This window comes from Elephas maximus, chromosome 8, assembly GCF_024166365.1.
Source record: "Elephas maximus indicus isolate mEleMax1 chromosome 8, mEleMax1 primary haplotype, whole genome shotgun sequence".
NCBI lineage: Eukaryota > Metazoa > Chordata > Mammalia > Proboscidea > Elephantidae > Elephas > Elephas maximus.
This window is the reverse complement of record NC_064826.1, coordinates 28,608,351-28,634,063: the sequence shown is the minus strand read 5'-3', so window position 1 is coordinate 28,634,063 and position 25,713 is coordinate 28,608,351. Positions and strand designations below refer to the sequence as shown.

The window sequence follows — 25,713 nt, the reverse complement described above, 5'->3', positions numbered from 1 at the left end:
TAAAAATTTCAACTCCTTTTTTTTTTTTTTAAGTTGTGATTCCCAGGGGATTAATCTAATGGCTCTTTATTTGTTGCCTCCAGAAACAAAGCAATTTGAATACTCCTTTTGTTACAATGCATTAGAACTTCATTAATGGGGAAGCCTTACAAATAGGTTATCATTTTTTGAGCCAGCTCACACTGTGCTAAATAATGAGATATGGGAATACACTGAACAGCATGACTTTTGCTGACTTTTACTTAAGAGTGTGAAGTGTTTTAAATTAGACTTTGTTAGTATTGATGAAATGTGCACAAGGGGGGAAAATAATTTAAAAGCCTTGTTCCATTTTGAGTGCCAAGTAAATTGTACAATTTAAAAATAAAGCACTGTGGCTTGGGAATAGGGAAACAACAGCTCTCATTTACTGTTGAAGAGGGTAGAAATCAATGCAACATTTTTGGATGGGAATTCAGTAATGCCTATCAAAATTTATAATGCATTTACCCAATGACTAGGCAATTACATATGCTGGTAAGAATCTGCATCAGATATACCTGTAAAAGGACACCAAAATAGATGTGTAAGTGTGTTCATTGCAGTGTTTTTGAAATAGCAAATGAAAAAAATTAGAAAAATCATTTAAATACACAGTAAAAAGGGACTGGTTAAATAAAATATATATTCATCTAATGGAAGGCTTTGATCAAAGATTCTATAGTAGAATCATGATCAAAGGGGGGAAATGCAGAACCAAATTTCAAATTCTCATGGAGTTTAGACTTAAAAATATCCCCTGAAGTCTTCTTTAAACCAAACAATAGTTTAGCATACTTAGTAACGAATGTTTGCCTTGAGTGTTGGTTTCTTTTAAAGAACTAGCTATATGGGATCAAATTGACAACGGCAACTCGAAAGGTTAGGTAGGAAGCTTAGAGGGCAGTGAGTTTATATTAATGCGATAGAAACAATTTGGAAAGAAGGGTGGGAATGGGTGCACATGGGAAAAATGTAATCAGTGTCACTGAATTGTATGTGGATAAATTGTTGAATTGGTGTATGTTCTGTTGTGTATATTTTCAATAACAAAATTAATTAATAATTAAAAAAGAAGTACGAGGTAACATTGTATATGCTGATATGAAAGACTCCACTATGATATCTCTTTTGAATAATTTTAAAAAAGCAATATCTACATATATAGCTTTATGTAAACTTATTGATATTTGTTCTTTTGCGGGGAGAGGTTTAAGATAAGAATGGATTGGAAGAAGCTTTTTCTTTTCATTTGGTAGCTTTCTGTATGATTTGATTTTTCTAACCATGTACTTGCAATGCTTTAATTTTTAAAAAAAAAAATCAATATGAGCATTCTGAAGCAACTCATTATTGTTGTTCTTTTGTTTATACTTAAAAAGCACTAATAAATAATATTTGAAAAAACAATAAAATACTTTTTGAGGTTTCCAAGGACATGAAGCATGACCTTGGAAGAATTTCCGGTTTTCTAGGCAATATTCTCATCACAAACAGAAATCTGCTCCTGCAGCCACCAGAGCCCATCTCTCAGCCGTTGTGAGGGTAAACCAACTTGGTGCTAGATAGCTGGAGACATCATCTCTACTTCCACTTGGGTGTGAGAAAATTTGAAATCGGTTATTCCAATTGCTTTCTTAGTCTATGATAAGAGAACATACTACAAAACAAATCAAACTGGTTGCTGTTGAATCGATTCTGACTCGTGGCAACCCCATGTGTTCCAAAGTAGAACTGCGCTCCATAGGGTTTTTATAACTGCGACCTTTTGGAAGCAGACTGCCAGGCCTTTCTTCCAAGGTGCCTCTGGGTGGACTGGAACCTCCAGCCATCCAAGCTCATTAGCCACTTGTGCCACCCAGAGACTCCCTATAAAACAAAGCGCTTCTCTAAACGTACATTCACACTTACTGGATCCAACTCCGCTCCAGAATGGGGAGAAAAAGGGTTGTGTATTCCCATGGATCCTGTTATTTAACACAACATACTCTATTTTGGAAGCAGTTCCTAAAGGGAACGACAGAATGACTCACTTCTGTTTTTTTTTAATTCTTTTCAGAATTGCGGCTTCGAGTCAGTCCCTCTGTGTGCCTGAATCAGCGTACACAATTAAAACCTTCACGTCACCTTTTAAAAACAGGGAAGCCACATACATGGAAACCATGGGATTGGAGACGTGAACAACTGTAAGCTAACCATTCTGAATTGTTATATCCAGCATGCATTTTAGGGAACAACTAACAAAAAAGAAAAGCACAGGACAGATCTAGGGAGTCTTACACATTTGAATTATTAGATTCTGTTTCATAAATTTTCAGCTATCCCCCTTAATAAAGAATGGCATGGCTGATTTTCTTCTAGACTAATTTGAACCTCTCCTTCCATAGAATAAACATGTGGGTAAATAGGACTCATCTTCAGTAAGTTACATTAATGGAAATTGAATTTAAAACCTTGACAGTGTGAGACTATAAAATTTTAACTTCCATTTTATATTCAAATGACATTGCCTTAGTCTATAAGTATGGCTGAATGCTTTTTTTTTTTTCCAGCTATTAAATTATTTTTTATAACTCTAGGCATCTAAGAAAGCCAGTCATCTGCATGGTACCAAGTTATCCAAGTTACCTCCAGGGAGAGGATTTTAGATGATAGTTAAACTAAAGCAAAAAATGAAAAGATTTGAATCTTTCATCCAAGACACAAAGGAGTTTGCCTCATCTCATTTTATAATTATTAAGTAGTATTTCAGCAGTTAGTAGTATTTATTGAAAAATCATATGTACCTTATGCTTATCCAGACTTCAAACATTGAAATAGCACAGTCTAAAAAAAATTTTTTTTTTTTATAGATGGAACTTAGATACTTAAAGTATGGAAACATGTTGCAGAAAAGCAAATTTCTTTAAAATTTTGGTGTCATATGTGTTGAGAGTATATTTGTCTCATCACAAAGTATTAAACTAGTGTTATTTTTCCTTTGTACACTGAAGTGTTTTCTTAATATTTCATCCCTTAAAGTGACCTTCAGTTATTTGGGATGAGGGGTATTAAGTAGAATTAGACTACAGGTAGTCCCCAGTTTACGACAGGGTTCTGTTCCAATGACTTCATTGTAAGTTAAGTTCTGACATAAATCAAATGTCTTTTTTTTTTTTTTTTTTTTAGTTTTCATTATTATTGCCTTTTATTATCAGTATTTTTATAAATCTGATCTTTGGACATCTGCAAGTGAATATCTGAGAACCATAACATCAGCAAATTATGCCCTGTGACATTGTATATAGTACATATTACTAACCACACACACACACACACACACAAAAACCCACAAGATGTACCAAAACAAAAACAACAACAAACGGTCCTAAGTGCAGTTTGTCGTAATTCCAATACATCGTAAATTGGGTACTACAATGGGGAAAGTATGTTGGCATATTCTCGGTGACCTGTACACTTTTAAGAAACTTACCATTAAGAACTAGAGCAAATGTAGGCCAGTGCAAAAAGAGGAAAATTTCAGGTGCTATACTGCTCTTCAAACTACAATTTATATCCCTTTTGCTGTGACAGTACTGTAAATCTGGGATCATGAGTAGCATGGCTAATGGAAATTCCCCCAAATCTTTAACCACTTAAAGTTTAAGAATTATTTACCTATCAAAAACCATTTGATTAAATCTGCCAGAGTGGAGAACTCTTAGCAAATTGACCCCTTCTGTCTGTACCACCGGTACGCCCCCTGGTGGTGATGGTAATAAGCAGTAAAATTGTTTGAGGAAACCCACACACTGAAGGCTGGGGGCCCAACAACGGATAGAATGGTTGTACAAAACTTTTAGGCAATTCGCAAACTACATGCTTTTGTTGTTAGTTGCTCCAACTCATGGCAACCCCAGGTGTGTCAGAGTAGAATTGTGCACCGTAGGGTTTCCAGGAATGACCTTTCAGAAGCAGATCGCCAGGCCTGTCTTCTGAGACACCTCTAGGTGGGTTTGAACCACCAACCTTTCGGCTAATAGTTGAGTGTTAACCATTTACACCATGGAGACTCCATACAAATTACATAACCAAAACCCACTGCCGTTGAGTGGATTCCAACTCATAGCGACCCATAGGACAAATTACATACTCGAGCACAAATTATGGAGCCTTAACTGTATTGTTTTTTCCTTTTTAGAAACCAAACAACAGTCATTGCTCCACATGAAACCATCTTTAGAGCTGAAGATCTATCTGGGATTCTTAAGGTGTATGTGTTGGTGACATCCTTAACCCCTTTGCGTGCATTCATTCATTCAACTGGCACAGTTTGGAATCTACCAAAGAAAAAACGCTTGACTGTCAAGGTAAAAGCTCACTCAGAACTTTCTTTCACACAAGGTACACTGGAGATGTAAAGTGAGGTGGGCTGTCTTTCTCTGACCTTTATGATTATTAATTCCCATTGAACAAAGATTGCATCTTTTTATTGCTGCAAGCAGAGACTTTCCAGGTTCAAAAGTGAGCTGGAAACAGCTTAATTCACTAGGGATCACAAAGCCTTCCTCTTTTTTTCTCAACTCATCATTTTAGTTCAATTCTCCGACCCATTACAGAGCTACTTCTCAGCGGTGCTCTGTTTTTCTTGATTTTCCATTTATTCAAGGAAAATATAGTCAGTGCAACAAATGAAAATTTAATTTTGAACTTACGCCTTTTGATTCATCCTTGGGAAGCGTCACTGCACCAGTCAATATGGAATGTTTGCTGAGTGAAAAATAAAGCTATCAAGTGTGCCTGATAAAGTAAGCCACGACACAAAGCCTGATGAGAAAGTTGTCAAGGAACAGCTGATTAATACCACTGAAAAGCTGAGTGTTAAAAGGTAACTCGGCTTACCTCAGCTGAAAACAATGTCTAATGACGTGTTTGATAAACTTAAAGGAATATTTTATTTTTGAGAAACAATTTTTAGATTAGATAAAAGGCAAAGGGAATAATTTGAAAGGATGCAGAGGGGCCTTGTAATTTCAAGGGATCAAATAGTGACTGAACTTGTTTTTTTTCCCGCATTTATCATAGATAACCTACATTTTAAGTTCTAGAAAATCTTCCAGTGTGGGAAAATTAAAAATGGTTCATTTAAATATTGTTAATTATAAAACAGATCAGCTTGATACAAGCTGTAAGGATTATAATGCCCAGTGATATAGAGTCAAACGAGAGTTCGCCTTTGATCCAGTTTTTGTTTTTGTCTTTGTTCTCATGTATTGAACCAATTCTTCCAACACCGCTGTCTAAAAACTCTCCATCATTTCTCATGAATCTGATGTCACTTTATTGTATAATTTCCTGTGCACATAAATGGAACCGCCTCTGAGCTCTCTATTCTGTTCCAGTTGGCTCACTTGTTTTCACTATTGTGGCAGTGTAAGTATGTCTTAAAACCTGGCAGGAAAACTTCCCTCTCTCCACTTTTTCTTTTTAAGATTATTATTTTTTTTTTATGTGGACATTTATTTCCTCATAAACATTTTGGAATTTCAAGTATATTTTTTATATCTAACTGGAACTTCAAAATGTATTTACATTGAATTCATATTTTGATATTTGAAGAATTGTATATTCTTAATATTTATTCAATATTTTTATCCTTTATTAGACTTTAATATTTTTTCTCCAGAGGTATTACATACTCTAAAGCTAATTTTTAGATATATTTGTTGATATTATAAAGTGTATTTTTTTAAATACATAGTATAGTTGGTTTTTATTAAAATAGAGAAATAATGTTTTTTAAAGTTGATCTTGTATTTGGCAAACTTGTTCCATAATTGGACTACTGATACTGTTGGTTTTTTTAAATATATGATCATTTCATCTGCAAATAAAGCCATATTTAATGTCTTTCCTTTTACTCCTTACCCATCTTTCTTTCTTATTCTTTTTCCTTATTAATGTTGGCCAGAACCTATGTAAACATTAGCAATGATAGTGAAGGTTCTTTAATTACTCATAATCTTAAAGGGAACACAACCCCAGTTTCTCCATTAAGTATAGTGTTTGCAAAGGAGTAACACTGGCTTTGATGGTTAAGGTTATATGTCAACTTGGTAGGGCTGTGATTCTCAGTGGTTTGGCAGTTATGTAATGATGTAAATTGGCAGTTATGTAAAGATGTAATTTGGCAGTTTTGTAATGATGTAATTTGGTGATTATGTAACAATGTACTCATCCTCCATTTTCTGATCTGATGTGGTCATCCTCCATTTTCGCATAACACTGATGTCACATAACAACCTGATCTTTAGAACCTAACCATGTCCATAGTGAGCAGAGGCTGTATAAAAATTTAGATTCAAAGTTCTTTTCATCAGGACTCTAAAAATATGACTTCATCGTCTTCTTCTACCCTGTCTTGTTGAGAAATCTGCTGTCAATCTGATTCTTGTTGCTCTAGAAGTAATCTGTTCTTTCTTCCAGAAGGTGTGGGTATTACCTTGTTTCTCCTATTTGACCCACTATGAGCCCAATAAGCTGATGTCTTTTGTCATTAATTCTGAGAAATTGGAATAATTCTTATTTATTGTTTTTTTGTTTTTACTCCCTTTTCTGGTTGTCCAGATTTTGGCCCTTCCATTTCTGTCTTCCGTATTATTTAGTTTTTCTTCTACATGTTCTATGTCTATCTGTTTTCTGAAGAGATTCTATTTTTTGAGGCAGTTCTATGATCTGATCTTCCAAATCCTTCAGACCTTCTTCAACTGTATCTTTCCTGTATTTTGTATTTCAGTTTTTTTTCATATTTAATACTTTATAAATTACATGGTGTTGTAACTTACAAATTTTTATTTGCACCCTTTGATTTTTTACTATATTTCTTCTTTGATCTTTTTACTGATTTCTTATTCATATTTCATTTTGCTACAATCTTCCACTGTTTTCTTAAGTATATTTATCATGCTTATTTTGAATTCCTAGCTCATCAGTTTTATTAGCATGATATATATTGTTTAGATTTTTGCCTTTCTTTTGAGGTAGGCGTCCTCTTCACATGGATCCTATTTCAGCCTTTTAGCTTAAGTTGTCCTGAGTGTACCATTTATTCCAGCTGGTAGAATATTTGGAGGGAGACCTCCTTGCAAGTAAATTTGAAGAGAGGGGAGAGGATGAGCCCAGGACAGAGATCCAGGCACTAATAGAACCACTTTTGGCCCTTTCTCTTTGCTGCCCTGAAGCAGGTGACTCCCCTGGTCATGTCCCCACCCCACCCCTGAATTCTTAGGTTTCAGGAACCCTGGGAGAAAGCACATCCCTCTGTTGTGATCCATCAAGTCCACAGCTTGAGAGATTGGGGAGGAGGTTCAGAGTGAATGCCCATGCAACTAGTAATCCTACACAACCCCCCATCAACTCCCCAGATGGAGAGGTCATTACAGTGAGGTCATTACCCCAAGAAGTTCAACAACCTGAATCCATGGCCCTGATTTCTTTAGAAAAGGAGCAGACAGGGATTATTCTAAGGTAACACACAGGGGCAGATGATCCAGTAACCACATCTGTGGTAAAACCCATGTGAAATTGTTCACTACTGGTTAGTAAGTAAGCACGAGTAAGACTGTGCTTACCTTGCTTATTGGGTCTTCCGTCCCTGTCAGGGATTATAAATTTGAAAAGCGGCTTTGATTCTGTAGGAAGGTGCTGTGGGGTTGGGAGAGAGACAGATGATAGTCGTACCTAGAAGCAGAATCTTTGATGTGGTGGAAAAAAAAAAAAAAAAACGTAAAATTGTTCACTACAGATGATCTGGTAAGCAAAGTAAACACCGTGTTTACAGTGCCTGTTGCATAATCCACCCCTGTGTGATAAGTAGAAGGAAAACTCAAATACTTCCCTCCAGTCTGTCCTCACAAAGCAGCCTCCAGCAACCCTCTCCCCAACCTCCAATCATCCCTGTCCCTTGCTACCACTTGCCAGACCAGTTAACACAGCTTTCAGAGTCCTTTTCACGTAGGTTTTTATTGTTGTTTGTTCTTTTGTTATCAAATCCATGCCTTGATCTCACTTCACCCATGCTACTTCACTGTCTTGACAGGCTCCTAGGAATTCCGAGGAATGTTTTAGAGTATTTTTTCTCTTTTTTTAATTCAAGAACTGCCCCCTCCCCCACACCTCAGTAAAAATGAAACGCTTTGGGGGACCTTTTTTATACACTTCCGGAAGGTAATTCATGAGAAAAGAAAATTCTTTCTGATTTGGCGCTCATACTTTATACACTATTTTACTTCATATTCATATTTGTGTCATGTCTTCTGGAAAGATGCAAGCTGCAGTTGTAACACAGGAAAATGTGCAATTCTTGTCATTTCATCCTCTCTTTGGGATTTGTCCTTTCAAGATCTTGCCCGATTATTCTGGACAATACTGTTACCTGCTCTCGTAGGGAGGTGGTACACCTCCCTGGGTTAACGTGCAAGAGAGCGATTATTCCTGTACGAGGTCAAAGGTGTACTTGATGATACAGATAGATTTCAGAAAACAAGGGGATATTTATTTACCCTTCAACTGAAGTACTTTAGTTAGAACAAACAGGTTAGACTCATCTGCTAAGTCACATCACCATCTTCAAAATACTGCTGTCTTCCTGATATTTTTAGATGTGAAAAAGTACATCTCAATGCTAATGTGGAGGACAGGACCAAATTCTCAATGCTAATGTGGAGGACAGGACCAAAACTCACTTTAAAGACTAGACACGCTATCTCAGAGTTTCATTAAACACAGTTCTTAAATTCCACAGAACATAATTTGTGTGTGTGTGCGCGCATGTGTGTGCACTGAGTCCTGAATTCAAAGGCTAAATTACTTAGTTAAATCCCTAGTGATTTATGCACGGTGCAGTGAAGCAAGCCCACTAAACAGGTTATCAGTGGCCATTTATAGAACATTCTGGCAGCTAAAGGAGGTATGAAAGCAATAACAGATATAACTATGAGCTCATTTATTTCCAATTAAATCTGCTGCTGAGATACTTTATTTGCTAAAGCTTTGGAGGCAGTTGAAAAATACGAAGAAATGCAAATTTGAGAAATAATGGAAAACAGAAGCTTGGTAAACTAAATTTTTCTAAAACCTCCTTCTACAGAATGAAAATATTTTAAAACTTAAGTGTTAGATGTCTCCAAAGGATGTTTACATTTAATGAAGGGGGGCGGATGAAAAAAAGAAAATGAATTGCAAATCCAATATTTGCTTACCATATTCTTTGATTCTAAAACAATACCAATTTTGCTGCTGTTAAGGCAATATCATTTTCTTGGTAAGTATAATAAATACAATTTTAAACAATGTTTATTAAAAAATTTCTACCTCTAAAAACTCACAATTTAATTTTAATACACTCCAGTTAGACATAGCCCTGGTGGCACAGTGGCTAAGCACTTGGTTGCGAACTGAAAGGCCGGCAGTTTGAACTCATCAGCCACTCCATGGGAGAAAGATGTAGCAATCTGTTTCCGTAAAGACTATAGAGCTGGAAACCCTATGGGGCAGTCCCTATGAGTCCAAATCAGCTGGATAGCAATGGGTTTGGGTGGTATACCTATGAATTCCAGAGCAGCCTCACCCACCACCATTCTAACTGTAACTTTCAGCTAGATAGGTCCATAGCTGTCTTCTACACAGGTCATACAGGAAAACTGCAAGAAAAGTCATAAATTTAAATTTTGTTCTTAGAGTTTTAAAAAACCCCATAAGTTATCCCTTTATCCTGTGTAAATCATAAAATAAGAAGTCATCCAAGAGAGAGGAAACTCTCCTATCTGTGACTTCTTTATGATGCCTGGAGATTCTTTATACCAGTGACCACAGCTGACTGCTTTGATGAAAATGTAGTGCTGGAGTGATTTGTGACTTCTGGCAGGAAAGCTTGTCAAAAAGCCTTATTTTTTTCCAGCCAAGACATAACCTAAACTTATTCATTGCTAGATCAGCCACTCATATTTGAAGCTATTCAGTTTGTTTATTGATATTCAGTAATAAAAAGTTACATGTAGATGTCCTTTACATGTAGTCAGCTCTCAATAAATGTCTCTTGGATGGAATTGAATCAAAGGCCATTTTAAAAATTCAACTTTGTGTACGAAGTGCCTCACTCTGTTTTATCTTTCACTGCTCCAAATCAGCCACTCTATTTTTTAATGATCTTTCAGTGGCTTTCCAGAAAATGCAACAGACAGAGGTCATAATCAGCATTTCTGGGCAAAGTCTTTGATAGAAAGTCAGGATCTGTGAGAACCCTCTCCAGTGGAAACCCAAGTTAAAGCGAGCTCCTGCCCACTCTTTCAATCACCAGCAATCCCCAAGTTCCCTTTCATGGATGCGACCAGCAAATGTGCAGAGAGGAGGGAGCAGGATGCACAAAGAGGAGAAGTGTTATTTACAAGGTCCCTTTGTAAAGGCCGCATATATCTTTTACTCAGTTTTGGGAACAGGGCATAGTTGCAGAGATGAAGTTAGCCTCATTTGTCATCAGTATTTACGCAGTGCCTTTGATAATATCAAGGGAGATAGCTCCTATCTTCTCAGGGTAAAAATGAGTAATGTCTTTGGAAGTAGGTAGAAAGCAGCAGTATGGTTTTTCAACCTTAGTAAGAGTTCCTCTCCTGATCTTCATTTCACATCAAAAACTGCACGCTGCGGAACAGACCTTGGAAAAGATTTTTTCACTCAGCGTCTGGCCCTTTGGTAGGCCTGGGAGATTTATGTCAGCTATAGAAAGGATGTGAATAAAAGGCTGCTCCTCAGAGTTTGTAAAAAGAGTTGATGTATTACTTAACCTACTCTTGCTTGGATTAAACTGAGAAAATGCTCCATTTTAAAGTATGATTTTTATTTAAATAGAAATTGGAGATAACCAGCATACAATCAGGTATATAAACATGTGACTAAAGCTGACTTTCAATAAAAACTTAAATAATTATTGCCAAATAACTCTTTCCTAATCAACCCACTTTGGTGTTAAATGTTATTTCAAATAAACATTTGTTCCAGGAAAGACATGATTGTTTTGTAACTCTACATAATTCTAAAGACGTTTTATTATTTTGCATTGATACTGTTGATGGCAACTTTGTCTTTTTTTTTTAATTTCACTCATTCATTCATTTCACTCATTCATTCCCAACTGTGTTCCTTAAAAGATTTATCAGGTAATTTTGTACATTCATTAATGCTTAAGACTACACTCAGATTATTATCCTAAATGGGAAGTAAATTATTCATTGATCATCGTCATGCTTATTTCATCAAAAATAATAATTTAAACATATGACTGTAAACTTCAGGCCATGTGTCTGTATGTCCAGAGCCTCCCCAAGTGCCTGACACATGGAAAACACTTCAAAAAAAAAAAAAGTTTATCAAAGAATAATTATCTATCATCATGTTTATTAAATGTACTTTACTAATAGAAACTTGGAGCACTGGTGGCACAGGGGTTAAGTGCTCAGGCTGCTAACCAAAAGGTCAGCAGTTCAAATCCACCAACTGCTCCTTGGAAATCCTATGGGGCAGTTCTACTCAGTCCTATAGGGTTGCTGAGTCGCAATCGACTTGACCTCAACTGGTTTAATAGAAACTTACTTGAAACTGTCATTTTGGGAAAATATGACCTGAGAGTAGGTTCTGCAAGAAAAGATCAAGTATGATAAATTTAGTTATACACTCTTTGTTAATTTAAACACATCTTTTCTGAACTTATAATGAACTGATAAATCTACACAAATAATATTACCTGAAATGTATGCTTTATTTATGGAATCCCAGTGTGAGGCAAATGGTTAACACTCTCCGCCAGCAAGTGAAAGGCTGGCGATTTGAGTTCACCCAGAGTCGCATTTAAAAAAAGTCCTGGCAATCTACTTCCAAAAAATCGGCCGTTGAAAACCCTTAGAGCATAGTTCTGCTCTGACGCACATGGGGTCACCATGAGTCGGTGTCAGCTCTACAGCAACTAGTTGGTTGACAGATTTATATATATGTATATATATATATATATACAACTTGTAAAGTATATTATAGTGACAAGGTAAAAGTGAAATTTAATGAATTAATTGGCTAATTACTATTTCATTTGGAGCCCTGGTGGCAGAGTGTGTTCAAATTCACCAGTCACTCCTTGGAAACCCTGTGGGGCAGTTTTTCTCTGTCCTATAGGGTTGTTATGAGTCCGAATTGGCTCAACAGTAATAGGGTACGGGTATTTCCTTCAATACTAGAAAACAACAAATGGGTAAGTGTTTTTATATATGTAGAAAAATGGAGGTTAGCTAGTATTCTGGGATTTCAGTGTGAAATCAGGTGAGGTAAGTGAATTCCTTCAGGATGCTTGAAAGGTGGAAATGGAAATTCCTCATGGTATTTTGAATGTTCAACTCAAAACCAAACCCATTCCTGTCAAGTTGATTCTGATTCATAGCCACCCTATAAAAAAAACAAACCCAGTGCCATTGAGTCGATTCCAACTCATAGCGACCCTGTAGGACAGAGTAGAACTGCCCCACAGAGTTTCCAAGGAGCGCCTGGGGGATTTGAACTGCCGACCCTTTGGTTAGCAGCTGTAGCACTTAACCACTACACCATCAGGGTTTCCTATAGGACAGAGTAAATCTGCCCCTTGGGGTTTCCATGGCTGTAAATTTTTATGGAAGCAGACTGCCACATCTTTCTCCCATGGAATGGCTGATATGTTCAAACCACTGACCTTTCAGTTAGCAGCCAAGCGCTTAACCACTGGACCACCAGGCCTTAGGATCTGTATTTCCTCATTCATTTTCTCCTCCCCCTCACTTACCTTGTTCAAGTCCTGCTTCTTCTGGAGCCATCTAGCAGATGTGTGTATAGGGATGAGGAAGGCACCCACTGAGGTCTTGTAAAGATCAAGTGTTGTTTCTCAAACTGAAGCCCAGAAGTCAACAGCCTATGGATTCATAGAAGCTCTTATAAATTAACCTGTACAGACTCTTCCTCTTTCTGCCTTGGCCCAGCAGAGGAGTACTGCTCTGATTTTCTTTTTTTTACAGACTTAATTGAGCACAGGTTTGTAAAAATAAACAAGTGTTTAAGAATGGACAAGAAGCATGAAAAAAGAGGATTAGTGTAAGCAATGTTCTAAGCACTGTAAGCATCTGAACAACACCATCTTAATTTTGGAGCTTCTTATTATTTCTTTAATAGATGATCTAGCTAAGCCAGAAAGATGTTCAAAGACAGAGCAGCTACAGTACCTTCCTTCACTACCCTCCACATAATAAGGAATTGGGAAGACGAATCCTTGGGTAAGACTTCTTGTAATCTGCCCCAATTTTTTCATTTCTGTTCAAGCAAATAAAGAGTTAATGAATTCAATTTTATAAATCTTGATCTCTGGACTTGGACAACAAGGTTCAAGTGAGCTTTCCATCATGGCAGCTTCCTGTGGTAATGTTAAATATCTTCTGAGGACAGAAAAATGCATTGCAAGAAAAATCAGATAAAGTCAGCACAGAATCAAGAGAACAAAACCCAAGAAGAATAATATACCCGCCTAAATACATATGAAATCCTTCAAGAAGATGTTATGTTTATTCTTGATTTAAAAAAGATACAAAACCAAAACTACCTTCAATGCCTGACATAGTGCCTAGTGCTTTGCAGACAGAGGGGAGAAAAATGATTTGAAATAGAAACTCAGCTCATCAAATTGTTGAAAAGAGTAATCAGTAATAAAAATAAGCCCTTTACAAAGTGTTGTGTGAAAGCAAAGGAATACCAGTGAAGACAATGGAAGTAAGTGTGTGTCTCCAAAATTTAATTACTTTAAAGCTTCAGTTTATTACACAACATAAACCTGGTGAGAAAAATAGGTGGTATTTACATTTTTTACTTTGGTTATAGAAAAAAAATGACTTCCACCAGTACATTTTGAAGCCTGTTGCCATCAAGTTGACTCCAACTCATAGCGACCCTATAGGACAGAGTAGAACTGCCCCATAGAGTTTTCAAGGAGCAGCTGGTGGATTTGAACTGCTGACCTTTTGGTTAGCAGCCATAGCACTTAGCCACTATGCTTACATTTTGAAGCTTATTAGATGTTTGTCATTTCTAACATTTCTGTTAGCAATTTCCTTTATTCTTGATCTCAACAGCTGTGACAAATTCCAGGTATGAAATATCTCCAGGTGTGCCAGCTAGGTACAACTGATTTGTCTGCTAAAAGAAGACAGACTTTAGCTCCCTTCAGGACATCTGACTTAAATTTGTCTTATGTGATTTATGTATTGTAAGTTTAAAATGAAATACAGCATTTTTCTCCCCATATATTAGAATTCGGTTTCAAATTTGGAAGAAACCAGAATCTTTTTTCACTGAAGAAACGTAGTTATGAGATAAAGCAAAAAAATTACTATATTGCCCCCAAGTGGTCATTTTTAGGTATTGCACTTCTAGCCTGAGACCTACAACAGTGAAAGGAAAAAAGGTGAAAATGCTTAGATAGCAAAGCGTTGACCTTTCTCTTTCATTGAATTGTACATATTTACTTAAAAATGTAATGTAGCAATCCGTGCTTGTGGTAGAAAGGTTATATTGCTAAGAAGATATCTGAATGATGATAATTCCCCAGGGCCGTTTAATTGCCTAGGCTACACAATTATTTTGGACTGATTTCAGCATTTGTCGGTCATAGGACAATGTTTTTCCAATTACAGGATTTCTGTGATACATTGATCATTTTATTACCGTAATTTTAGCATTGAAATTTTAGAATCACTATCTAAGAATACATTTCTCTTATTCGTATATCTTTTTTGTGTACACTTTACAGTTGATTTCAGTCTGAGCCCCAAATCTTCCCTTAACCTAAGTTCCTTTGAAGTATGTAAATGACCTAGCATTTTGGCATGGAACTGAAAATTTGCCCTTCATGTCTCTGCGTGCTGCCAAGCCAGGCCAAGATTGATTCTTTCCCTGAATTCTGCACACACACAGAGTGCTGTGTTCGATACCTACTGCAGTGTAAATTTGATACCTACTGCCTTTGTAAGTTATATCTCTACGGGGCATCTGCTGATCAGGCAGTCATTCTCTGACTTCCTCAGTGGCGAATACTGAGATTCCCCATCCACCTCACTCAATCTTCTTTGTCTCCTAGAAACTTGTATCTCACCTCCACCCACAATCCTATGACCAAAACAAAACAAAACAAAACAAAAAAACAAACCCAGTGCCATTGAGTCAATTCTGACTCATAGCAACCCTATAGGACAGAGTAGAACTACCCCATAGAGTTTCCAAGGAGTGCCTGGTGGATTCGAACTGCTGACCCTTTGGTTAGCAGCCATAGCACTTAACCACTACGCCACCAGGGTTTCCCAATCCTATGACACCAGTTGTTAAAAGCTCTATGAAGCAGATCTTAACAGTTTGAAATGAGAGAGAAAACTCTTGATATCCCTGTGTTTATATGCACCCATAATCCAAGAAGCTGGACTGCATGAAGAAGAATGCAACATCAGGGTTGGAGAAAGACTCCTTAAAAAACTGTGATATGCAGATGACACAAGCTTGCTTGCTGAAAATGAAGATGACTTGAAGCACTTACTGATGAAGATAAAAGACCAAAGTCTTTAGTATATGCAGCCTGTATATACAGTATGAATTACACCTGAACATATAGAATACAAAAGTCCTCACAACTGGACCACTAAACAACACCATGATAAATGGAGAAAAAAATCATAGTTGGCAAGGATTTCATTCTACTTGGATCAACAATCAACCTCAATGGAAGCAGCAGTCAGGATACCAAGTGACATATGACATTGGGCAAATCTGCTGAAAAAGGCCTATTTAAAGTTCTAAAAAGCAATAATGCTACTGATAACTAAGGTGCACTTGACCCAAGCCATGATCTTTTCAATTGCTTCATATGCATACAAAAGCTTGACAATGAAAAAAGAAAAGAGGAGAAAAATTGATGCATTTGAATTGTGGTGTTGGCGAAGAATATTGAATATGCCATGGACTGCAAGAAGAACAAAGAGATCAATCTTAGAAGAAATACAGCTGAAATGCTCCCTAGAAGTGAGGACGGTGAGACTTCATCTTGCATACTGTGGACACATCATCAGAAAACACCAACCACTGGAAAAAGACATCCTGTTTGGTAAAGTCTGACTCAGATCTGACTTGCCAGCAACTATCAACAACAACATATGCATTGTGTCTCTCCCTTTAAACCAGCTTTCCCATACCTGGTGTCCAGTCTTCCAGGAGCTGATAGTTCCAGGTACCACAACCTCCTCTACCTATTAAAAGAAAAAAGAAAACTACTCTAAACCGATGCTTTGGATTGTACTAATTCCAGATATATTTGAAAAGTGTGAGAATTTGTCCTATGTGCTTGATTAGCCATATCTACATGAAGAATTGTTAGAAAATATGGCCTTGGTAACAGAAACCATGCCTAATAACACAAGATAGAATTTTGCAAGACCAATGACCTATTCACTGGAAATACATTTTTTCAACAACATAAATGGCTACTATACATATGGACCTTGCTGGATGGAATACCAAAAAACCAAAACCAAACCTAGTGCTGTCGAGTCAATTACTAACTCATAGCAACCCCACAGGATGGAGTAGAACTGTCCCCATAGAGTTTCCAAGGAGCGCCTGGTGGATTCGATCTGCCAACCTTTTGGTTAGCTGCTGTAGCTCTTAACCACTATGCCACCAGGGTTTCCAGATGGAATACACAGGAATCAAATTAGCTACATCTGTGGAAAGAAACGATGAAGAAACTCAGTGTCATCCATCAGAACAAGGCCAGGAGCCGACTACAGAACACAACATCAATTGTCATATGTGAGTTCAAGTTAAAGCTGAAGAAAATTAAAACAAGTCCACGAGAGCCAAAGTACGGCTTTCAGTATATCCCACCTGAATTGAGAGACCATGTCAAGTTTGATGAATTGCACACTAATGACTGAAGACCAGATGAGTTGTGTAATGACATCAAGGATATCATACATGAAGAAAGCAAAAGGTCTTTTAAAAAGACAGGAAAGAAAGAAAAGCCAAAATGGATGTCAGAAGAGACTCTGAAACTTGTTCTTGAATGCTGGGTAGCTAAAGTGAATGGAAGAAACAATAATGTAAAATAGCTGAACAGGAGATTTCAAAGGGCAGCTCGAGAAGAGAAAGTGAAATATTATCATGAAATATGAAAAGACCTGGAGTTTGAAAACCAAAAGGGAAGAACATGCTTGGCATTTTTCAAGCTGAAAGAACTAAAGAAAAAAGTTAAGCCTTGAATTGCAGTATTGAAGGATTCTATGGGCAAAAAAAAAAAAAATTTTTTTTTTATGGGCAAAAACTTGAATGATGCAGGAAGCATCAAAAAAAGATGGAAAAAATACAGAGTCACTGTACCAAAAAGAATTGGTTGATGTTCAGTCATTTCAGGAGGTAGCATATGAAAAGGAACTGATGGTACTGAAGGAAGAGGTCCAAGCTACACTGAAAGCATTGGCTAATAAAAAAAAGCTCGAGGAATTGACAGTATACCAATTGAGATGTTTCACCAAACAGATGCAACACTGAAAGCTCTCGCTTGTCTTCCCCAAGAAATTTGGAACCAGCTACCTGGCCAACTGACTGAAAGAGATCCATGTTTGTGCCCGTTCCAAAGAATGGGGATCCAACAGAATGCTGAAATTATCAAACAATATCATTAATATCAGACACAAGTAAAATTTTGATAATTCAAAAAAGATTGCAACAGTGCATCAACAGAGAACTGCCAGAGATTCAAGCCTGATTCAGAAGAGGATGCAGAACGAGGGATATCCTTGCTGATGTTGGATGTTTTATTGACTAAGCAAAGATATTTGACTGTGTGGATCATAACAAATTATGGATAACATTTCAAAGAATTGGAAGAATGGGAAATCCAGAAAATTTAATTGTGTTCATTCGGAACCTGTACATAGATCAAGAGGCAGTGGTTTGAACAGAATACGGGGATACTGCATGGTATAAAATCAGAAAAGGCGTGCATCAGGGTTGTATTCTTTCACCATACTTATTCAACCTGAGCAAATAATCTGAGAAGCTGGACTATATGAAGAAGATCGCACCATCGGGATTAGAGGAAGACTCATTAACGACCTGTAATATGCATATGACACAACCTTGCTTGCTGAAAGTGAAGAGTGCTTGAAGCACTTACTGATGAAGGTCAAAGACCACAGCCTTCAGTACAGACTATACTTTAACATAAAACAAAATTCCTCACAACTGGACTGATAAGCAACATCATGATAAACAGAAAATATTGAGATTGTTAAGGATTTCATTTTACTTGGGTCCACAATCAATGCTCATGGAAACAGCAGTCCAGAAATCAAATGACGTGTTGCATTGGGCAAATCTGCTGCAAACGACCTCTTTAAGGTGTTAAAAGTCAAAGATGTCACTTTGAGGAGTAAGGTGGTCCTGACCCAAGCCATGGACAATGAATAAGGAAGATGGAAGAATTGATAGATTTGAATTATGGTGTTGGTGAAGAATATTGAATATGCTATAGCCTGCCAGAAGAATAAACAAATATGTCTTGGAAGAAGTACAGCCAGAATGCTCCTTAGAAGGAGGATGATAAGACTTCATCTCACATACTTTGGACATGTTATCAGGAGGGATCTGTACCTGGAGAAAGACATTATGCTTGGTAAAATAGAGTGTTAGCAAAAAAGAAGACCCTCAACGAGATAGATTGACAGTGGCTGCAACAACGGGCTCAAACATAGCAAGGATTGTGAGGATGGCACAGAACTGAGCAGTGTTTCCTTCTGTTATATGTATAGTCACTATGAGTTGAAACTAACTAGACAGTACCTAACAACAACATGAAGAATAGGTATTCAAATCATAGAAAGTGAAATCATTACCCTAAACTCAGAAGTCACCAATGAAAAGCATTATACTAAGGGAATATATTTCATTTTCATGCTTTTACGGAATTACTGTTAAAGTGAAAATACATGTGATTTAAAAATATGAATAGCATAATGACGCCATCCTTTCAGGCTGAGTAATAAATATCTGATTGCATCTTTACTCTAAAGGAGAGAGAAATAAATGATGAGTGCTGGACCTATAGTACTGGATCTATAGGCCAGGAAAGAAAAATCTCCAGGCCCTGACCTGTTGTAGGGGCCTGGGAATGCATGTGCAGTAGGAAAATCCTTGAACCAACTGTGTGACTTTAGGCAAGTCTCTTAACCTCTCTGAACCAGCTTTTATATCTGTAAAACAGGAATAGTTTTCCTGTAGAAAAGTGAATTCTTTCAGTCCTTCTATAATTATTTACTTCTTGCTGTTGTTAGGTGCCATTGAGTTGGTTCTGATTCATAGCGACCCTATGTACCACAGAACGAAACCCTGACCGGTCCTGTGCCGTGCTCACAAACTTTGTTATGCTTAAACCCATTGTTGTAGCCACTGTGTCAATCCATCTTGTTGAGGGTCTTCTGTTTTTCAAAGACCCTCTACTTTACCAAGCGTGATATCCTTCTCCAGGGACTGATCATTCCTGATAACATGTCCAAAGTGTGTGAGACATAGTCTCATCATCTTTGCTTCTAAGGCAAAGGAATATACATTACATTTATGATTTTAAAATTAAAATAAAGTGTTTAAGGATTGCATTCATCACCTTTGGATTTCTCATTTAAAAATCACTGCCAGTTTGGAGCACAAAAGATAAAAGGGTTTCTACTGTTTAGTATGCTGCCTCCTTCTGTAAATACTGGGGACTTTTGTCCTTTATGAGCAGGGGAATGACATAATTGGAGCTGTGCTTCATAAAGATGACACTGATAGTAATGGAAGAGAAAGTGGTTGGGATGGGGAAAGTCTGTAGTTAAACCACAATTAGAAGACATTAATTTGGGGTGTATACAAGGAGCCCCAGTGGTGCAATGATTAAGCCCTGGGTTGCTAACTGAATGGTTGGTGATCTAAACCCACCAACAGCTCCTTGGGAGAAAAGATTGGCGATCTGCTCCTGTAAAGATTACAGTGTAAGAAACCCTATGGGGCCATTCAACTCTGTCATATAGGGTCACTATGAGTTGGAATCAACTTGATGGCACATAACAACAATAGCGTCATATTTGACTAGAGCATTGAATCATGAACTTTTGAATTATGCATAATAATCAAATGGTCATTTAACAAGTCCTCTGGAAAAGAAGGAAACCCTGGTGACGTAGTGGTTAAGAGCTACGGCTGCTAACCAACAGGTCAGCAGTTCAAATCCACCAGGTGCTCCTTGGAAACCCCATGGGGCAGTTCTACTCTGTCCTATAGGGTCGCTATGAGTCGGAATCGACTTGATGGCAATGGGTTTTTTTGGTTATGGAAAAGAAGGAAACCCTGGTAGCATAGTGGTTAAGTGCTACGCCTGCTAACCAAGAGGTCGGCAGTTCAAATCCACCAGGTGCTCCTGGGAAATTCTATGGGACAGTTCTACTCTGTCCTATAGGGTTGCTATGAGTCAGAATCAACTCAACGGCAGTTGGGTTTTTTATGTAAAAGAATGAATTTTGTTTGAACATTTAGAAGGGAGAGCTATAAGATAACTGATAAATGAGGGGTGTAAGAAAATAACAGAGAGTTACAGCAGATATCCTATGGACTTATCAGACTTTAACGCTACAGCCACTCATAAGTTAGGACAAATTGCTCTATCATTGTCTTTATTGTTCAACCAGAACCCATTATTTTTATAATGAATACATTTCCTTTTCTTTTGACCCTGAAACTTAATAAGGCCTAAAATAGATAAAAAGAAAAAAAAAATTTTTTTAAATAGATACCCTGTATAAAATATCCAGAATATAAATTGAAAATACTTTCCTTTTTTACTTTGTTGCTCATTTGAGAGTATTTATAGATAGATAGGGTTGCTATGAGTCGGAACCAACTCGACGGCGCTGGCTTTGGTTTGGTTTGGTAGACAGATGAAGTAGGTATCTTTCTCCCAATCTGCAAAAGCTTTGTGCTGCCTGTTACAAATATTACCTTTCAGAAATATTACCAGATTTGATGTCATTCTTCTACTCATGACAATTAAAGTCTGTGAAGTTTCCCAAATGAGCCGTCAGGCTTTATTTCATTGGAAGCTTAACGAGAGCCTGTGTTTTAACTTTAATGAAAATCGCCATGACCTGCGCCAACAGTGGCATTCATATAAAGAAAATGAGTTGGCATACACATACCGAACCCAATGAGAAAATCTTTACAACTTAAGCTTTTGCTCTTTACCATTAAAACTCTATTCCTTTATATCCCACTGAGAAGATTCCAGAAGGGGCAATAAAGATAACCTACCAGTTCTCTGAGAAGGGTGAATATAATGCAGCAAGGTTCCACCATTCAAAGCAAATAATTAAATTTTTATGCTATTCATAGCCTTTTGTATCATTGTACCCTGCTTCTGGTCAATTCTCTGGAATACATGTGGGAGAATTAAAAAAAAAAAAAAAAAAATTTTTTTTTTTTTTTTTACCCGTGAAACTGATTAAATCACACGGAGCCTGTATTCTGAATTTCCAAGTTTAATGTAAGCTTTAAAGCTTGGGTTTATTAAGGAGTACAGATGAATAAAATCATTCATGTCACTGGAAGCATGAAACTTATTTAAATAAGTGGAGTTTTTGATCTAATTCCAGGGAATGAGTAAAAAGTATCCTAATTTAGGTTCAGCCAATTAATTCACTTTTTCCGTGGTTTACCCTAAAGCAAGCCAATTTTTAACAAGCTAAAACAAATGATGAGGAAATTTATATCCTTAAATCATTTGATTTAACATGAAATTTGTTCTTGATCCAGGCAATTTGACTTAAGTTACGAAGAAAAATTCTTCATTTTTCCAAAAGGTAATTAATTAGGCTACATAAATACTCGAGTTGTTGAATTCATATTTTAGATGTGTGGGAGTAAGGGCATGCACTTAAGAATTATGACAGTTTCAAACACATTTTCCATGAAAGTAAAAAGGTAGATGATTTATTTCTCTCTATTTCAGTCTATCCACATTCCTAAATCTAGTACAATCAAAGGCACAAGGACAGAAATAGTGCTAGGGCTTTGTAGCCAAACAGGCTGGGTTTAATACCCATCTTGGTAACCTCCGGGTTAGGTAACCTTAGTTACTTGCATTCTTAAAGCCTCAGTTTCTTAATCTGTAAAATGGGGATAATGACTACCAACCTCATAACACTGTTGTAAGTATAGACAATACAACTCATCTACAATGCACAATGCCTGCCTCATGGCATCAGCTTGGCAAAGTTAGTGATTGTTATTACATATGACATGGAATTATATTCAAATACCACATGGGCACAAAGCAGAAAAATGCATCAGTACTTAGGTTTTTAATTTGCTTGTTTTTTGGGGGTTCCTCCCCCATAAATCTTTTTTTCCTTCTATTTTTTAAATATCTGATTTTTTTTTCTAAATCACGTCCCTTAAAAACACAAAGGAAATTTTATGGGGTAAGGAAATTTTACGGGGTCCTGAATGCTCACAGCACTTCATCTCCTGCTGTAGCCATGGCAAATGGGTTCCTCTGGGCCAGCCACATCCAGAGCTGTGATCCAGGAGCTGGGGCCACGTGCCTCTGGGGATTCGTGAAGGCTCTCCAAGTGGCTCAGGGACACATGAAGAGTTTCAAGAGAATAATACCCAGAACCTAAGCTTTCATATGTCTGTTGTTGTTGTTGTTAGCTGCTGCCAAATCCCTCCCAACTCATGGCAACCCCACGCACAACAGAAGGAAATACTGCCCAGCCCATCCCCCTGGTTAGGGATCAGACTGCTGCGATCCTTAAGGTTTTCATATGGCATTCAAAAGCTCCTCACTGAGCCTTTCCTCCTAGTCCATCTTAGTCTGGAAATGCTGCTGAAACCTATTCAGCGTGATAGCCACATATAAGCCTCCACTTACAGACAGGTGGTGGCTATGCATGAGGTGCGTCAGCCAGGAACAGACCTGGGGTCTCCTACGTGGAGGGCTAGAGTTGTACCTCTGAATCACCACTGCCCTTCATATGCCTGCTTTCTTAAAACTGATCTCCCTGAGAAAGCACCTTACAGTAGTTTCTTCTTTCCCCATCCCTTTCATAGACGTGCTTCTGCTTTTCAAAAATCTATTTCTCACTTACCCCTAATGTTATGACGATGATAGCTCCAGGGTAAAAACATTTCAGGATGGCAAAAAGAAAAAAAGAGAGACAAATTTAAATACGTTTGCTAATTACTGAGTAAATCCTTCGCAACTCGGGTCCTTTTTGTTCTTTTTTTTTTTTTTAACAAAATTGAGTATTTCGTGATAAACTGCAAGGTGATTTTTTTTTTCATATAACTTGGAAGGAGTTCAAGGAATCGAGTCACGTTACTATGACAAAACTCTTCCATCCGCATCAATGTACCTATGTGAACAGGTTTTCTCAGAACTTACATTAAAAATAATATTAATTCGGATTCTGACCTCTTCTCGTTCTAGCGACAAGTAATATCCTCTCAATGAATATGTGAGCCATAACCATCACAGAGGTGCATTTCTGATACAGTTTTACGTGTCTGTTTAAAATTTATTTAATGAGATTTATAATATATTTGTGTTGTTCTGACCAATTGTGCACTACCAATAATTTTAATGATAGCTCTCTCTGGGAGGACTTTTTTTAAAACAGAGCATTATGGTCATTTTTTTTTAATTAATTTTATAAGTTTATTGAGAATTTATAAGATACAGTTTTGAGAATTATGAGGCAATCAAAAAGAGACTTTCAGATATATCACATCAGGATAAAATTCTCTGGTATTTTGATTACAACCGATCCGTTTTAAAGAGTACTCCAAGAGAGAGCCTGGTTAAGCATTCCACCTCCTGAATCAGAATCTGAGAGAGAGAGAGGGATCCTTGCTGAGCCTGCCAAAGACGGAATAATGATATCAATTAAGAACAATAGGACTAAATTCTGTCTGTATTTAAAATAGGTAGATGTGCATGTATCCCTGTTCCCCCTTTAATTTGGACAAAGAAGATAGTATCTTGGATTTCATATATTTAATTGAATGCTCGTATGAGATATTTCCTTGTAACCTAAAATTCTCATCCCCTAGACTTTGTATTATATCCTTAATTTGACCTCTCTTCGGGATCATTTCTCTCAGCAATCAAGCATGCTGGTGTGATATTTCCCATCCTAAACAAATGAAGAAAAAGTTCAAGGGTAAAAGGGTGCTTAAGGATAAAAGAGAGACTCAGAAAAGATGGAGTGGAGATAGGGAATGTTTCAACTGCCAGAAACAAGGGAGGATTTTTATTTTGTTTTTTTATGAAATTTCTAACCATTAAAGAAGTGTCTGCTTGGACTTCGGTGATACAAAATGAGCAAGCCGTCAAACGTGGTTACTGGTGAGAACGTGGCTGTGAACAGTGCAAGTGATTTTAAGTATCAATATTCTTCTTGAATCTCAGAAGATGAAAATTTCTCTCTCAAACAATAACGTTTAGAGAAATTCTAATAAACTGTAGTAAGGCACAATGATATTAAATACTACCCGAAGTTCAAAATATTGAAATGTGGGTATTCTGCGGCAGTTTTCCAGTTGGTCAAGAACTTTACTTAAAAAAAAGAAAAAGAAAACCACTAGTATTGGTTAATCTTTCATCCTTTGTTCTAACTCTTAGATTAATTTTTCTTATCTCAAAAATCCTCTCGAACAGCTGTAAGCTTCCATTTTTCAAAGGTTTTATTACAAGTCACCAGAAAAACGAATATCCTTCCTTTCTCTCTCATGAGCTGGAAGCAAGAGATAAACATGCTGTCCTAAAAAGGGAAACTATGTTATCCAGAAGCTACATAAAGCTATTTCTCTTATCAGTGGTTTTTCTCTGTATTTTCTGTAATATCATAAAAAAACAGCAGTTGCTACCAGGTCGATTCCAACTCATGGTGACTTCATGTGTGTCAGAATAGAACTGCACACCAGAGGGTTTTCAGTGGCTTATTTTGGGGAAGTACACTGCTAGGCCTTTCTTTCTAGGCTCCTCTGGGTAGATTTGAACCTCCAACCTTTCAGTTAGCAGCTGGGCGCATTAACTATTCGTGCCATCTAGGGCTCCTCTGTAATGCCATACTTTGGTTTATTTATTCAACAGGATTCAAACTGCCAACCTTTTGGTTAGCAGCCATAGCACTTAACCACTACACCACCAGGTTTTCCAGGGTTTTATTTAACAACTGTGTATTAGGCACTGCCAATCCAAAGATGAAAAGGCACACTTTCTGCTCTAAATGGACTAAGTCTCCGGTCAGAGCAGATAAGCAAGTCAGTGAGTTTAACACAGAACAAGACTTGTTGCCACTGATGCAATTTGCTTAGGGTCTTATGAGAGGATAAAAACCAAAACCAAACCCATTGCCACCGAGTTGATTCTGTCTCATAGAGATCCTAAGGAAAGCGTAGAACTGCCCCTCAGGGTTTCCAAGGAGCTGCTGGTGGATTTAACTGCTGACATTCTTGTTAGCAGCCAAGGTCTTTAACCACATTGCCATCATGACTCCCTATGAGAAGAGAGGGAGAGCTTAG

The 25,713-nt window shown here is 37.3% G+C and overlaps 1 protein-coding gene across 3 annotated transcripts in view; it reads left to right on the top strand.

Annotated features, from left to right (window-relative positions):
- The window catches only part of CPED1 (cadherin like and PC-esterase domain containing 1), a 307,531-nt gene that overhangs the window by 115,917 nt on the left and 165,901 nt on the right, over nt 1-25,713 (top strand). For all 3 annotated transcript variants that reach the window (XM_049893865.1, XM_049893864.1, XM_049893866.1), the window contains exons 6-7: nt 2,078-2,204; nt 4,199-4,367. In XM_049893865.1, the coding sequence (XP_049749822.1) occupies nt 2,078-2,204; nt 4,199-4,367 (296 nt within the window). The remainder of the gene's footprint in view (nt 1-2,077; nt 2,205-4,198; nt 4,368-25,713) is intronic.